We start from the raw sequence: 16,484 nt of genomic DNA, 5'->3' as shown, positions 1-16,484 counted from the left end.
GCCAGGCCACTGCCAGCAAAGCTGATCCTCTGTAGCATCATTTTCCAAACGCAACCCCACCCCTATCCCAGGCTCCAGGCACCTCAGGGCCCCTCAGGTGCTTCCTGGCCTTTGTGCCTGTGGTGGAAAAGGAGACCTTAGCCCTGCGCTTTTCTCTCTCGGGCTCCTCCGGAGGGTGTGCGGAGGGGCAGTAAGTGTGGGGTACAGAGGGGGATGGCGAGGCTTGATTTGGAGATTGGGTGGGAGATAGAGATCAGAAAGGTGGGGTTTGACTTGGAGAGGGAGGTGGAATTTTGAGTGGTGGGGACGTGGGCTTCCTCTCCATGTAATCCCTACCGTGCCAAAAACAATTCTCTCAATCCCCCCCGACCCAGCGAAGCACGGTGCTGGCTCCATGACAATGCGGGGCTGGTGCCTAGGAAGGAAACCCAGAGTCTTTCTGGGGTAAGTAAGCGGCGGGGCCACGGCGAGCGAACTCGAAGTACTAAGAACGAAGACCAATGGGACACCGCGGGACGCGAGCCCAACCCAGCCCGGAGGCCAATGCCTGGGCCGGGAACTTGGGAGAGGCAGGAAGGCGAGTCTGAACTCCGGAGGGTGAGGAGAGAAGAGGAGGGCTGGGTCTGCAGGTGGAGGTGGGGGCAGGTTCTCCAGCAGCCGGGAGGACCCGGCCCCAACGCTGGGAGACCAGCCTCTAGGCGTGCAGCTTAGCACGTGGGCGTGATCTTTGGCGCGCTCTGGCGCCCCCTCCAAGGAGTGCGACGCGCCTTTACTCCGTCCAGACCCCAGTCGGGGCTCTAGCTCTCAGTCCACGCCGGGCACCCGGACTTGCAGCCCCTAGGCCTTCCCAAGCCCCCCCCGCCAGGCAACAGGCACTAATGAACAAAAGGCCAATTAGGCGCTGGGGCTCGGCTGATGAATGGACCTTTCGCTTTGCTGCGTGGCACCGACTGGAGTTTCCTGGCGCACCGGGTCACACCCGGGAGAAGTCGCCTCCCGGATCGGGGTCACGCCTGGGGTCAGAGGGTTCTCAAAACTCCCACTTTTCTCTTGCTATGGACTGGTTAGGGGAAGAAAATCAGGCGGCCGAGCCGCAGGCGCGGGTCAGGAGCTGAGCGGCCCCGCAGCTCTGCTTGACGGCGCGGTACCCCAGCGCTGCAGGCCAGTATCCTCTGCCGCCCCGCCCGCGGCTGCTTGGATGCGGCCCCCAAGTAAATCAAGCGCTGGTTGCTAGAATCATAAAGTCAGGTTTAGAAAAATGCACAGTTTAAAAAAAAAAAAAAAAAAGAAAGGCTGTTGTTTGCCAAACTCTGGAGGTGATGGTGCGCTGCGGGAACAGCACCCCAACACAAGTCTCCTCGTTAAGTACACAACGCCTAGGTCCCAGACATACAAATGCTGCCCTAGTGCTGGGCATGGACGTCCATCACAGGGACCCCCACCCCAAAACGGAGAAATGTCCCCGCCAGACACGTGCACTGAGGCCAGCCCCATCCTCTGAGATGCACAACTCCAGAAGAACTCGGACACTCATTGCGTGACCAGACTCTGGCACACAAATTCAACAAACTGCATTTCCACACATTACAGGCACTCTACAGCCCCACAAGTGCACGTGCGTGCACTAACTCATAACAATCTAGATGCACAAGGACAGCCAGACATCTTGACAATCACGCAAGTAGCACTGGCCTCTCCAGCCTCTAACTCATTCTATTAGCAGCGATAGAGAGTGACCAAAGTCCTGGCTGAGACACATAATTATATCTGCCCAATCCACAGACACAACTGTATCACAGACTAGTACACTCGCTCTATACAAACACACAATCACAGATCCCCACCCTAAGTCACCCTAACACCGACTTGCAGCTGCCCACGTGTGGGTAGCCCAGCCCTTAAACCCCCCGCCACGGAGCGGGGCCCCGGGCCAGGCCTCTGAGCCGCCAGAGTCCCTCCCCAACCGGCCTGCGCGTCCGGGACTTTGTTTCCTGCGACTTGAGGCGGGGACGGGGAGGAGCCGAGGTTTCCAAAGCCGCGCGCAGGCCCGAGCCCCCTTTCTGCCCGGCCCGCTTGGCGCGGCTCTCCGCTGGCACAATCCGCCCCTCGCACAAAAGTGGCCCGGCAGGTTCCGGGCGGCGGCCAACGCGCCCGCTCCGGCTCGGCTCGCCTGCTAGGAGCAGAGCCAGAGGGAGCTGAGAGCACCGGACACCCAGAACTAGAGCCACGAAGAAGTAGCTGTCCGGAGGTCCAAGGCTTCTCTCACCCCAGGAGTTTTGGTTCCTTCGCGGAGAAACAGGATCCGGAGCAAGAAACGCACACGGAACCCATGTGTACCTCGCAGAAGGTAGCCGCAGTACACGAGTTGTATATTCCGTTTGACCCTCTCAGATCAACGCAAACTGAGAACCCGTGCCTCTCCCGAACATCCCCTTGGCACAGGGGGACGCACAGGGAAGGCCCACGAATAATCAACGAGGGAACAGGTCGTGGATCAAACTTGTAACCTACATCACCATTTGGAGTCACAAGCAGGACACATGGCAACATGTATACAGTTCGCTGTATGCTGGGAGGAACACAGAACCCGACCTGCGAGGCCCATAGAGCCCTGCCTCTATGGCACGAGGGGGCACACAGACCTGGGGCACACGGATCCCACACACCCCTGCCCAGAGGGCTCCAGCCCAGCACGCGCACTGCGAAGGGGACGCAGCGGCGGGGCACACGCGCCCCGCGCACCCTGCCCTGAGCCCCACGCCCAGATAGTCATCGTGGGATGGCATCTCGCAAATATTTATATTCCTCAGCGCCACGGCAGCCCGCGTCCACATTAGACGCTCTAATCCTGCCACTTTAAATAGATGAATTAATAAAGCAAACGAGCGGCTAATAAGCTGACTGTCCTGCCTTTTTGAGGCGGGGGAAGGACTCGAAAGTGCGCCAAATTTGTTTGCAGTGGATCAAGGCGAGCCGCCTCTGCTTCACTTTCTTTATCTTAATTCCGACTTGAAAAGATATAATTATCTAGTTTGAACAGAGCTGCTATCAAATCCTTCTTTGGGCCGGGAAGGGGGGCGTTGGAGTGGATTGCGGCTCTCTGAGCCGCTCCGTGCAGCCGGAGATAGCGCGTAATGAAGATGTGGAGGCCTGAGATACAAAGGGCATTAACCTCATTAGCATGAAACCTTTTCTTCTTACCATTGTGGGACCCTTTCAGCCGCCTAATCCCCCCTATTTTCAAAGCTTGGTTTGTAATAAAGCTTTTAGTTTTTTTTTTCAAAGCTAATAGTATTCTCTGATGATTTTATTGCTGTTACACTACATAGGACGTTTACAAAAAAAATCTTCACCACCAACCCCCTTTTCTTGTACTTAAAAAAAAAATCAAGTATATGGTTCCCACAGAAATGAGCCTTTTATCAAGACGGGAAAATGTTTTCTGAAAAGGCAAGTCTGAATTTTAACGGGACTATGTGCGGTGTTTGAGGCATTCGGAGTTTTGGAAGGTGGGTGGAAGGAAAAGGTAACTTGTACTTCTTTAGGAGAAAGGGATGCGGTGCCATAGCGCTGTCTGCAAAGCGCTCGGGACAGCTAGTGGTCACTGAGGGTCGCCCTGCCCAAGCAGCTCAAAGCCCCCTTTGGCTTTCCAGGATACCCGGGTTGCACCTGTTCCTGGGAAAGGCAAGCCCAGGTCTCCGGAGGCCACCCCGTCCGGCCGGACATCTCCCTGAAGTGGAGTCTCCCCGGCAAGGCACACTTTCCAAGAGGGATCTGTGTGAAAATGCACTATGAGCAGCCCGGATTCCACAGAAGGACAGAGATGGAAAAAAGAGGGGAGACGGGCAGAAATAGAAGGGGAAAAAGAGAGAAAGAGAGAGACCAAGAATGGATTCTACTTTGGAGAAGGGGAGAGAAAAAAGAAAGAAAAAATTTCCATAGTGCCCTATAGTCCCCACACGTGCACGGAATGTCTAATCTTAACTTTTCAAGGCAGGATGTTAACAAAGCTTGTATTTTTGCCCTGCATTGTAACTTGGCCTTATCACAGTGTAAAGGGTGGGGAGATTGTCCTAAATTATGTCCAGGCAGCCCCCCTGGATCCGTGGATTAAGAGATTAAAGGAGACCACTGGGCAAGGCCTCCTCTTTCCCCTTCATATTCCTGGTATGATAATTGCTTAAACTGATTTGCACTTTCACAAAAGCTCGCAGGACGCTTTGTAGCTCGAACAGAACAGACGAGGTTTCTCTATCAATGGAAATAAAACTGATTAATGCAGCCTATCAGGATAAGAAGCAAATGAAGCATGCAAAAACAACCTCGTACCCCCAGAAGGGGGAAGGAGGGAGGGAAAAAAGCTAAGTTTCCTCCAAGACTGATTACAACTTTTTCTTTAATGTTAAAATTAAGAGTTGAAGGTTTTTCAGAATGCTTGCCTTATAAGGCTGCTGAGGCCCTTGGACTCGTCCCATCATTTTCGGCAGTCTGGGGCCAGGGAGAGAGGAAAGAAAGGAAGGAAGGAAGGAAGGAAGAGAGAGACTTATACTTTGGAGGCTGAAGTCAGAAACAAAGTTTAGAAGTCCCACAATTCTGATTCTGCTAAGTGTTTTCCCTAATCCTGGGGGAATATTCTTCAATGCATAACTATATATCCAGATTTAAAAAAAAAACAGGTTAAGAGAAGTAAGCATTTTTAACTTGAAATTAAAACTAAACTCCCTCAGTAAGGCAGGCAACGGGGAAAAGTCTGGTTGGAAAAACTTTTCTCACATCTCTTTTCTGAAGGACTTAAGTTTTCCTAATCTTCTCCCTTCTCCAACACTCATCCTTCTTTAAAATCCCTGAGAATCCATCAGTCTGGCCCTTTTGTGGGTGGGAAGCCTGTGTTTCTTGAGCCTAGTTGGAGAAGGACCACACTCAAATTATTGAGATACATTTTTAAAGATCTACTTCAATTTTCCAAGACAACTACTCTGAGGGCATATTGATAAATCTTTATTGACAAAATATTGACATTGACATACTTCTTGGAAGTATATAGTGTGTTAGAATTCTAACAAATTAACACAAAACACAAAAATATTTACATTCTGGTATAGAAGACATTAAGGAAGCATTTGTCACTCTCTTTAGTAAGTCTATGATCTTGGAATAGAAATTCAGTGCTTGAAAACTTGCCGCCGTGTGCTTGGCCACACTTAATATCATCCCCGCTAACTACAGTCCTTCAGTTTTTGCAATAGATAGATTTAAAGTTTGGAATGGCCATTAGAGTGAATGGTTGAACTCAGCCAATTTCTCCAACCACTAAAAGGAGAAGTTTACTTCGTGGTTTTAAGCCTCAGGATGTTAGGAAAGGGAATGTCCAAGAAATATAATTAATTTAGCATTTTTTCCAGTACAAGTCCTGACTCTTCTTGTGGGCACCCTCCCCCACCACCCCCAGCCCCCCGTCCTGCTCCCCATTTCTCTGTAAGAGGACCACTATCGCTGAGCCTACTTCATTTAGCTTTCACAATCACTTTGACATCAGAAGGTATCAAAAAGTGTTTACAGACTGCACATTTCTCGGAAAATAAATCAAAATGAAAAGCACACAGAACCTGTCTTAAAAAGGAAAAGAAAATTACAATTCATTTTCTGTCTTTAGACACCATTTGCCCAAAAACTGCTACATGCAATTCAAGATTTTGAAACAGGTGTGGGATGGGGCTAGATATGGAATTTTCATTTGTAATTACTAATTATTTTTAAAGATTGGGGGGAAACACTGCGAAGTGCAAAATAAAAAGTCCTGTGTCTGGTTGGGTTGTTTGTTTTTTATCATCATTATTATCATTTTTTAAGTGGACTGTGATAAACGGAATACCTGCCAATCATCTTGTCTTCATAGTTTGGTGTTTGACTGACAGCTCCCCTTGTCAGAGCGCACGTACAGGTTTGCCACATTCGGATAGATCTCTCTCGATCTCGATCTCTCTCTCTCTCTCTCTTTCTCTCCCCCCCCCCTTCTCTCTGTCTCTCTCACTCACTCACTCAGCTGCCTCTTTAGACGAGGGTTGCATGTTGATGAAGGAGTCTCCGTCCTCTGCCATCTCAGTGCGGCTGATCGGGACCCTGTGGCCCCGCTGCCCAAAGTCTTCGCTGCGTGCCGCTGCTCCCTCAATTCCCTCTCCCTTTCTCGGTGAATATGTGTGCGGTTTGTTTTTGTTTTGTAGGGGTTTCTTTCTTTTTCTTCTCCTGCTCTCCCTGTCTCTGTTTTGCTTCGTGTTGTCCGTGTCTGTGGGGTTAGGTTTGTGTTTTTAATCGTCTGAGGTCACGTCTATTTCCTCCGGACTCGCCTGCTTGGTGGCGATTCTCCACCGGTTAATATGGTGCGTCCCTTTTTTCTTTTGTTGTGAATCTGAGCCTTCTTCCTCCAGCTTCTGCCTTTTGAACTTTGTTCTTCGGTTCTGAAACCATACTTTTACCTGCAGGGGAGAGGCCGATGGGGCGCGTTAGTTCTTTCACAGCGGCCTCCTACCAAGTGCTCCATCCCTTCGTGGAGCCCTGACACCCATCCCAGACTCTGCAAAGGCTCAGCCCCCCTGTTGCATATCCTAAGGTCCAGCCTCCCCCTGGCCTCCTCTCTGGAGCAGGGCCCCTACTGCTCGGCAGGTAGGAGACCTGGCTACTGCCCTTCTGAACCCTCCTGGGGAGCCACTCCCGGGGTCCCATGGCCCAGAGTGCACTGAGCTTCTCACCCGGCCCTACACAGGGCACCATCCATACCTTACTGAGAGCAAAGGCCTTCCAAAGCATAGGAAACACTTATTTAAAAAAAATAAGCAATGAAAACTAAAAGGAGATATATCCCTAACTCCCTTCGGCAAGCGTGTGCAAGAACGACCCGGTCATCCGCCTGCTACAGCTTCCCTCAGGGCCCAATGTGCTTTCTATTTTCTCTTGGTCCAGGCGGCGCTTCCTAAATATAGCGCCTCCTATGCAAGGCCGGGCTCCTGGGTAGACGATCAGGGTTTGTCTGAGCTGCGTCCTCCTTGGTGGGGACTCTTACAGGTGAGCAGGAGGGAGGTGGGGCTGGAGGAAGCCAGGAAGGACAGTGGAGTATGTACAGGCCTCTGGACCTACCCAAATGTACCTTTCTAGCTAGGAAAAGGGGTTCAAAAGTGAAAGCTTCTGAAAGATCGTGGGCTAGATGGAAAGTAAGAGAGAAACAGAATGACGAAGTGAGACCAGAGTGAGCCTTCTCTTCCCTCCTCTGAACTGGCCCTAGAACCGGCCGGAGTCGACCTCAAAACTGGTCACATCACTTCCCACTAGGGTGGGGCTGGCGGCCTGGACTCTCCAGAGAAGCTGCTAGAGGTCTGTGGCGCAATGAGGTTGGAGTCAGCTGCCATCCCATGGCCCCTTGGGAAAGCTGGGTGGTGGGTCCCCATTCTCAGACCAGACAGTAACATTGTCTGAGCTTCTCAGCACTGGGGTACGGATGAGGGAGATGGTGGTGACTGCACCTCCCATACGCACAGCCAGTCCTATATAGACAGCAATAGCCCGGCCCAGTCCCAATCCCTGAGCCCCTGAGGTCCTCTCCACTACCTCCTTTGAGAAGCCAGCCAGTCCCGACTTGCTCTCCCCGAATGCCCCAGTCCCCCAAAGTGCCCCATGAAAAAGCCTAGCGGGAACAAGGCTGAATTTAATTTGCTTTGAGTTTGCTAATTGAGGGGGAGGATGGTTCATTTCTCCCCGGCGCTCGCCCAAGGCGCGCGTCAGTGCGCTCGGGGCTTGACACGCACACAAAGACTCCAGGCAGCGTGGGCAGCGAGGCGGACAAAGACCACCGCAGCCTCGGCTGTCCGGGAGAAATCAGCCCGGCCGCGCCTTGTGCCGCCCGGCACAAACCCGCGAGGCCCTCCTCAGTTTTGAGGGTGGGGGGACATTTTAAAACAAAAGCCTCGACCTTCTTGCACTGCCCAGAAAAAGTGTTACAACTTAATCTGCCCCGAAAACGTTACTGTTTACTGGGAACTTTGACCCTGTCCTGCGGCTCCACGTACAGTAGCGCCTACTGTAGCCCTGAGCCTCCTCCCCACCCTGGGACAAGCCCAAGCCAGGCCCGCCTTGGGACCCTGCTGCGCAGAAGGCCGGTCCCCTGAGCCAGACCCTCTCTGCAGCCTTCCAGTTTTATTTCTCTAATTTAGGTTGCACCCATCATGCCTGGCCTCCACCTTCTGACTCTCCCAACCCCGTAAGGGAAGTAATTGGAGCCCATGGTGTGAGCCATGGGCCCGCAGTGGCTCAGAACTCTCCCTTAACCCATACTCTGCCCTCTCCAGCCTTGAGCCCCAAAGACCTGGACACCCCACTGTGATATCCTTCTTCTTGGACCCCAGCAGGGTCCCAGCAATCTCACCAAAAGTCTCACCAAAAGTGCGGAGATGTCTTAGCCAGGAGCTACAAAGCATGGCCAGCTGGACGGAGGAAACAACTCAGCACATCCCCCCAGAACTTGGAGTGGGTCCGCTCTTACAGCCGCTTGCTGGAGTCCAACAAAGCCAGGCACCTTGAAACATAAATCCTGAGCCCAAGCGTGGAACCAGCTACCAGGACCTTCACCAAAGGCCCTCTCAGAGCTCTGCACTTACCAGTGCTGGGTGCCAGATTTGGGGTGGGGGCCCACGCCTGGAAGGGTCTCTGGTGCCTGGGCCACACTCACCTGAGTTTCCGTGAGGCTGAGGCTGTGTGCCAGCTGCTTCCTTTCCGCGCCCACCACGTAGTGATTCTTCTCGAAGGCGTGTTCCAGCCTTAGAAGCTGGGACGGGGAGAAGGCGGTTCGGATCCGCTTCGGCTTTCTGGCCAGCGCATTGTGCAAAAGGAAACTCTCAGGGCTTGTGTCGTTCCCTGCAGGGGGCACAGCAGAACTTCCATTAGGGGGGCCGCTCTAGCCGGAGCCGCTCGCTTCTCCCGAGCCGGGCTGGCCGGGCACAGCGCTCAGGAACTGCGCATAGCCCGTGCTGCTCGACCTGCGGGGGCCGGTGATCCTCCCGAGGCGCACGAAGGGGACGCCGGCCCAGCTGCCCGGCCTGGACCTCCAGGGCTCCACCTGTACGGCACCCAACCAGCAGCTGCCCCGGCTGGGCCAGTCCTCAGGCTCCTGACCTCTGCGGGCTCCGCAGCCGCGCTGGCGCCGCGGGCCTCGCCACCTCCGCGCCCGGCGCCGGGGGCAGGGGAGGGAGCCGCAGGGCCCGGCTCTGGGATTGGCGCCCACGACCCAAAGAAATGGCTTTCTCTTCTTTCTAACCTCTCGGGGAACTTTGACCCAGGGTGGAGAGGCGGCGGCCTGCTATCCAGAGTTTTGTTTAAAAACTGTCTTGTTACCCCTCCGGGAAAGTACAGAGGCCGGGCGAGTAGTTGCAGCCCGACCGCTACAGAAATCTCTCCGGGGTGTATGCCCGGCTTCTCCCGCTGCTGCCCCGCTCCAGAGAACTAGAAGAGAGACGCGAGCGAAGGGATCGAAACCCAGGGGCTCCCGATCGGCAGGCACCGCGGGGACTGTCTGCGGCCCCGCAAGATCCCGGGTGCTCTGGATCCGGTGGGGGGACCAAGAGTGTGGTTGGCAGAGAATGAGGAAAGGGAGCCCTGAAGTTTTCGAGCAAAGCCAGAGAGTTTCGGATTCACGCGTTAGAGTAGGAAATCGATTCACTGAAAACCCAAACAAAGAAAAACAAACCGACAGTCCAGGCAGGAATGGAGACAAATCCAGTCCAGGAGTAAGGGTGAAAGGTTTTTTTTTTTTTTTGGTTTGTTTTTTTTTTTAATTGTGGGAAGGGGGGTGACATCTACCCGACTCTAGGCTCTAGCAAGAACGCAAAGGGTTAATGAACGGACAAGCCGCTGAGTATTGATCGGCTGCCGCCAGAGATAGATCTTCTACCGACTCACATCGGTAAACTAGCCCTTTTTCTGAAGTTTTAACTTTCCTCCCACTCCCCACCCAGAGAAAAACAAACAAATCAAAAATATCGCAAGAAATGAAAACACTCAAACATCTTCCCCTCCCAGCCAGTCTCTAGACCCATTTCATTTCTCTTAAAAGAAAGAAAAACAAAAACCAGACCGAACCTGCCTTCCCGCCGCGGCGGCTCGGCGCCCCAGTTAAGCAGTTCTCGGCGAGAGCGCCGAGCCCCGGAGCTTTCCACCCGCGCGGGCTCCCGCCCCTCCCTGGGTCTCAGAAAAGCAGGAAAAGAATAAACTCCCATACTTTGTTTCGGGGGCACGAGAGTCCCTTGCCTCTGGAAGAGGGTCGAAGACCAAGAAGTCGCGGGTCTGGGTTGAAGGGGCCTGAAGTGGGTGGCGAACAGGATCGAACTCAGTCGAAGGCAAACCTGGCGGCCCGGCCCTGTCCGCGCCCCTCAGAGCTAGAAAGGCTTGGGGGCATCTCCAGGAGACCTGGAGCCCGGGGACTCTGCGGGATCTGGGCTCCCTGGCGGGCGGGCACGCAGAGCGGGCTGTCACAGCCTGCCGCGACCCGAACGCACTCGAGGACAACTTCTCCGTCCACACCCCTTCCCAAAGGGTCAAGCGGCCCGCAGGCCAGCACTCCAAACCGGCCGCAGCTTCGGAGACTGAGGATCAACACCACGCCCTGCCCCGAACCGGGCGCGCGCGGGCCCGCGAGCCGGAGCAACCTCGGTGCAGGCCTTGCCAAGCGCCCACCTGGAGCAGGCCGTGGGCAGTGAAGGATTCGGCGGGAGCGGCGCGCTGCAGTCCCGCGACGTGGCACGTACCTTGGAAGCGATGACCCAGATATCGGTAGCGGTGGATGAGCCAGGGGTAGAAGGTGGACGGGTCCCGCTGCTGCGAGGCGAAGAGGGGGTGTGGCGAGTGCGAGGAGGGCAGGGGGTGGGCGGCCAGGGCGTGCGGCGGCGGCACCGGGTGCACTGGCACGGCGGGGTTGGGCGGGTGCGAGACCGCCTCGGCGAACACCAAGTCCGGGTTGGAGTAGACGCCCCGACCGGCGGCGGCGGCGGCAGCCGAGTGGAAGCCGTTGAGGAACGGATTTATGGGGCTGGAGTTTGCGTAGCTGAGCGCCGCGGGACGGATGGGGTCCTCAGAGCGAGAGGCGGGCAGGGGACTGTCCTTGGCCACCAGCGACTCGATGGTGAAGCAGCGCTTGGGCGCCGGCTGGAACATGCTGCGCCGAGGAGCGGGTGCCCTGGGCTCCCAGCTCCCGGCGACCGCGGCGCGCTGCCTCCGCCGCCCGCTGCCCGCGGCGAGGACGGTAGAGAATTGGGGACTCGTTTGTTTGGGGTGGGGGTGGGGGCGGGGGCGGGGGCGGTGGATGGGGTGGGGGGGAGGAAAGGGAGAAAGAAAGGAAAGGAAAGGAAAAGGGAAAGGAGGGGGGAGGGAGAGGGAGAGGCAAAGCCAAAGATCCCGAGAATCTTGCACCAAACGCACCCAACCTGGAGAGAGGGGGAAAAATCCTTCCAGAAGAATTTGCAGGCGTGGATTGGGGTAATATTTTTTTTTGAGAGATGGCGTGGGGGGATCGGAGTTAGAGGCAGGGAGGAGAGGGGGGCAAAGTTTCTCGGGGGAGGCAAAAAAAAGTTTTTTCTCCTCTGCAAAAGGCGGGCAGGGCGCCCTAAGTCCAAGGACAATCCATGGAAGTGTTCGCTTCTTCACAAGTTGTGCAAACGATTTGTTAGTTCATGAGCCTAATTAGTGCGGGGATCACATAAACAGCTTCCTCCGAAGCCTGGTAAATGGCTTGATGATTGGTCGCTATTACTCGCCCTGAGGTGGAAGGGGGGAGACTCTTTAAAGTGCGTCAGAGGGACGCGAGCGCCTGGGAACCCGGAGGCCTGGATCCGGGCCCAGGTGGAACGGAGTCGGCGCCGCTGCCTCGGCCGTGCCTCCCGCCGCCCGCCAGGCCGCCCGGCCTCTTCGCGCCCGCGCCCCGCGCTCCCAGCTCACTCGCTCCCGCGGCGCCCGCTGCGGCTTCTCCTCCTCCTCTTTCGCCTCCTCCTCTTCCTCCGGTTTCTTCTCCTCCTCCTCCTCTTCCTTCTTCTCCTCCTCCTCCTCTTCTTCCTCCTCCTCTTTCCCCACCTCCTCCCCCTCAGCCACTGCCTCCTCCTCCAACACCACTACCACTCCCTCCGGGGCACCCGGGTCCCTGCAGAGTCCTGGGTAGGCGCCGCCTCCGCTGCGGCCCCCTGGATCCCGAGCCTGCAGCGCCCAAGCTGATAGGACAGACGGACGGACAGATTCCTCGCGCCTAGCGCTCCACGGCTGCTGCCACCCGCAGCCCCGCGTCGGGGGAACTGGGATCGCCCCGGGAAGCACCTCGAGGGTAAGCGGCGGGGGCTGGTTCCCGGCGTGGACTAAATGTACTGTTCGGCTGTACCAATTCCCACACTCAGCAAAACTCCCAGCGCTTTCCTAGGCGAAGAGGGAGCCTGGGGTGGGGGTGGGGGGTCCTCCCACCCCTCCAACCGCGCGTAGCCTCGAGGTCCCAGCGTCTGTGCGTTCGCGATCCGTGACCCCGCTCGTTCGTTTGCAAGTTGAGACGGCGCCGCCAACCCTGCCGGAGCGGTGGGCTTCCAACTCGCGCCCGCTCTCGCCCCACAGTCTTTCGCTTTTTCGTCTGGGAGGGTGCTCGCCTCCTTCCCCAAAACAGTTCCTTCTGGAATATCTGGGACCGGGAGTCCAAGGTCAGGGGAGAGCCCAATGTGGTGCTACTCTACTATTATGGCTCCGTTGCAGTTATTTTGGATAGTGTTGTCATTATTATTGTTGTTGCTATTATTATTATTTCTATTATTATTCTGCCATCTGTTGTCCTAGGGACGAGTTGCTGAGCAAACCCAGGGCTCGCAATCAGGGACTGCGGATTGAGTCTCCGGTCCTGGGCCGTGTCCGCATTTTCGAGCTCGCCCTCGGTTTTGGGATGATTTTAGGGCCGAGTTCCCTCATCCCCATTGGCTCAGGCGGCGGCATAATTATGATCACATCCCCCAGGCTGCTGGCGCTGCTCTCTGTTTATTGGTGGTTAAAGATCTATTATCTATTCATCGGCCGCCTCTCTTTTTCTTGCTTTTTTTTCTTTTTGCCAATTACAATCTTCTAAAGTGAAATACCAGCAGGTATTTTGCACGTTTACAATTAATGATAAAAAATCTAGCGTCCTTTAAATCTATTACTCCCAGGCCCATGTTATTTCTCTTAAGGAGGAAGAAATGCCTGTGTTTGGTGGCTAGGTTGCCAGGAGAAGTGGATCGGGAGGGGGAAGAAGAGTGAAGTCCACAGTGAGCAAGGCTGCAAGGCCACCAGACCCAACAGCCAGGGTCCAGGACTTAGAACATGCTCCAGGCTTCTCCAGCTACCCTTTTCCTCCCTTGGTTTCGTCTGTTGTGTATTTCTGTGTCCATTTCTCTACTTTATTCCAGATATAGTGTTGGCGGGGGAGAGGGTCCAAATATCTCTTTTGGGAAACCCTTTAAAGCAAGAGAGGAGTTGGGAGCAGTGTTTTCTGGGGTTGTCAGGGAGCCACACAGATTAGTGGGAAGAGGACAGAGATCATCTTCTCTGCCCGTCAACCTTCCCAGGGCACACAAATGCACATATTCACACACCAGACAAGTGTGAGCCTCAGCTTTGTCTTCACAGTGCCAGTGCGGAAAAACCTTCCTGTCCTTTAGGCTTTGGACCTCTGTGACAACTTTGGGCTGGGGTCCTGGCCTGGTATTGACATTGAGTTGGTTCCAAGTGGCCTTGCTTTTCCCCCTTCCTTTTTCCAGGCCCAAAGATTCTGGGCATTAGATTCAGCTCCTTGGGGTGGGGGTGCACTGGAAGATGCACCTCCTTTGGGCCTGAACCACTCTCCCCCAAAATATTTTCTCCAGCTTGGAAATCCCTCCCTCAACTAGGCTGTGGGGACAAAGGCCCCATCTCCTCTGGGCTGACAGGAAGCCTGAAGGGTGGAGGTGTTTTGGCTGAGTCCAGCCAGCAAGCCCAGAGTGGAGCTAGGGGTCGGCCCTCCAATTTCTGAAGCTGGAAACAAATACCCAATTTAAGCAGGCCATGGATCCCACGTCCTGGCAAGCAGAAGACAGCACCTTTCCATGAGCCTCTGAAAGAGGACTGGAGGGCAAGGCTCCAAAAGCACCCTCAGGCCAGGCCCTCCAACTGGGCCTGAGATGTCAGGGTTGCAAAGTGGGACCACTAAAAGCTCTAGCCTCACTTCAGGGCAGAGAATGGCTGTTTACTGCACAGTTAGCATTACTGATCTTGGCTGGGGGATAAAAGTCGTTGACCTTGAGGGCAAGGGGAATTCAGTCTATGTCTGGGAGATAGGGTGAGAACCCCCTCATGGTTCGTGATATAGAAGGGTGTTAGGTGCTCCCCCTCTCTTAAAACTTTCAGCTGTGAGCGCTGAGATATAGTCCATACTCCCTTAACCCTTTCCCCCTTCCACCAGTTGGTGTTGGGAGAATGTCCTAAAGGAGCAAGTGACAGAGTGACAGCCTGGAGACAGGACTCGTCTGCTTCCTGCCTGAGGTGGGGAACATTTGTCTGGAGCAGAAGACCTGACTGCTCCCAGGTCTAACAGGTGGAGGCATCCTCTGCAAGCCACCAACTTTTACAAACTCCCCCACCTATGGCCTGCTTTGTCCCAGGGGCTCTGGCTGGCCATCTGGCAGGTGGGGGAGGGTGAGGAAGCAGCGAGGTCTGGTAGTTGCCTTCCTCAAGGGAGAAGGGCATACCAGTTCCTCTGACCCAAGAGCCATAGCCCCAAGTGGCACTCCAGCCCCCTTGAAGGAGCAACGGGTTTCCGGGTTTCCGGTGAGTCCAGGGCAGTGCAGAAGCCCAGGAAGCTGGGTAATCTATGCTAATTTATGGGCCTGGACCTAAGGAGCCCGGGAAGGTTTGCGCTGTCTGGCCCGACTTGCGGGGGAATTAACTAGGATAGTAACTCATTAACCATAGTGGCCGGTGGAGGCGCACCTGGGCACTGGGCACTCTGGTCTGGACTCGGACCCTGAACTCTTAGACTCCATGGCTGCCGCTCACTTTACTCATAGCTTTGGGCCTTGTAGGACGCAGACCCCGTTTGTTCCTTAGCCGCCCAAGGAGTGGGTATTTAGTTAAGTACCAGGGCGTGCAGTGGGAGGTGGGAGGATTTCTGAGACTCCAGTTTAGAGAAAGGGCTTCCTCCCTCTGCCCCATATGTTCCCCAAGGCACAGGTGCCTATTGGGCTCTGTAGGCTCAGGAGTCTATACTCTGCAGGCAGCTGGACTAACAGACTCATCTGAAGGTTCTAATCCCAGATCTGTCACTTACTGAACGACTTTGGGCAACACTGAAACCCCTCCAACCTTCATTTTGTCATATGTAAAAATGCAGCCAATGCTTCCTGGGAGGCAGTGGAGGGCATCAGTATGGCTTGTTTGGGGCGAGCAATAGAACAGTTCTACTTCCTGATTGTGGTAGTACTTACATGACTGTATATGTTTTTCAAAACTCATAGAACTGTACACTAAAAAGGGTGAATTTTACTGTATGTAATGATACCTTAATAAACCTGCCCCTCCACACACACACATACCAAAAAGAGGCTTGCATTTACAGCTTAACTGCATGACCTTGGGCAAGTTTCCTAACCTCTCTATGCCTCTATTTTCTCTTCTTTGAAATGGGAATAAATAGTAGTACCTTGGCCCTTGGGATTGTTCAGTGAGATAAGCAAAGTGCTTAGACTGTCTGTCTGGCACATACTGGACTACAATAAATGCTCCTGTCCTTGATGTTGCTGTTGTTACTACTTACCCCATCCAGGGCTTGTTGCTGGGCTTCAGGCACTGAACAATAAAGTTATACAAACATGAGCTGATGCTGGTCTCACATTCCTGCCATGCTCCTTCCGTGCTCCCCCAAAGGCCTCAAACTTCCCTAGAGAGATGTTGGGCTGAGAGAGGCCTGGATTCCTGGCTCCTGGGAGGCATCAAAGGGCAGGAATTCCCGGGGATCTCTGATAACCATCTGCTCCGAGTTTCCTGCAAGCACCCTGTGCTTCAAAGGCGCAAATGGCGGTGCCTTACCCTCTTATGGCTCCGTGCTAGGCCTGTGAGGTATCTGGGGTGGGTGCACGGTCTCTTGCAACTCAGAAGAGGTACTCAGGGGCTGCCTGGGGTCATTACCTGTGTGACTTTCACCTTCCTGAGCCTTGGTTATCTCATCATTGAAAAGGAAATATCGCTATCTTAACGGTTGTTGAGAGCAGTGAGTGAGCTAATGCTTAGCACACTGTTAACGTTCATCAAATTTTGTTATTGTTAGATCATGGCCTTGTGGGGTCCTGCCCTTCCGCTGCACTTGGACACGTCCAGGTCGCCGCCATTTGGACCCTCGCAGTGAGCCGGTACCGCGAGCCCGCACCGTGCGCCCGCGGCACAGGGCGGGAAGCGCTAACCCCAGCGCAGGGTGC

General features: G+C 54.6%; 1 protein-coding gene across 2 annotated transcripts; it reads right to left on the bottom strand.

Annotated features, from left to right (window-relative positions):
• Positions 1-6,305: 6,305 nt before the first annotated feature.
• On the bottom strand, positions 6,306-11,193 carry EMX2 (empty spiracles homeobox 2). 2 transcript variants are annotated; one of them, XM_069460748.1, is made up of 3 exons: positions 10,788-11,193; positions 8,717-8,901; positions 6,306-6,473 (listed from the first exon to the last, which is right to left on the bottom strand). In XM_069460748.1, exons 1-3 carry the CDS (start codon positions 11,191-11,193, stop codon positions 6,306-6,308), a joined length of 759 nt encoding a protein of 252 aa, XP_069316849.1. The 2 variants fall into 2 exon arrangements, with proteins under 2 accessions (XP_069316849.1, XP_069316850.1); XM_069460749.1 differs by lacking the exon at positions 8,717-8,901 and having other exon boundaries at positions 6,370-6,473.
• Positions 11,194-16,484: the final 5,291 nt, after the last annotated feature.

The sequence above is a fragment of the Eulemur rufifrons genome, chromosome 28 (genome assembly GCF_041146395.1).
Source record: "Eulemur rufifrons isolate Redbay chromosome 28, OSU_ERuf_1, whole genome shotgun sequence".
Taxonomy (NCBI): Eukaryota; Metazoa; Chordata; class Mammalia; order Primates; family Lemuridae; genus Eulemur; species Eulemur rufifrons.
This window is presented reverse-complemented; position numbering and strand designations above follow the sequence as displayed.

Bases quoted from the DNA above. Each gene is read 5' to 3' on its own strand.
- EMX2 (XM_069460748.1), bottom strand. From the start codon at position 11,193: ATGTTCCAGCCGGCGCCCAAGCGCTGCTTCACCATCGAGTCGCTGGTG. The intron at 8,902-10,787 runs GTACGTGCCACG...TGCCCCCTGCAG, and splicing joins TCTGGGTCATCGCTTCCAAG to GGAACGACACAAGCCCTGAG. The intron at 6,474-8,716 runs GTGAGTGTGGCC...TCTCCCCTGCAG, and splicing joins TCAGCCTCACGGAAACTCAG to GTAAAAGTATGGTTTCAGAA.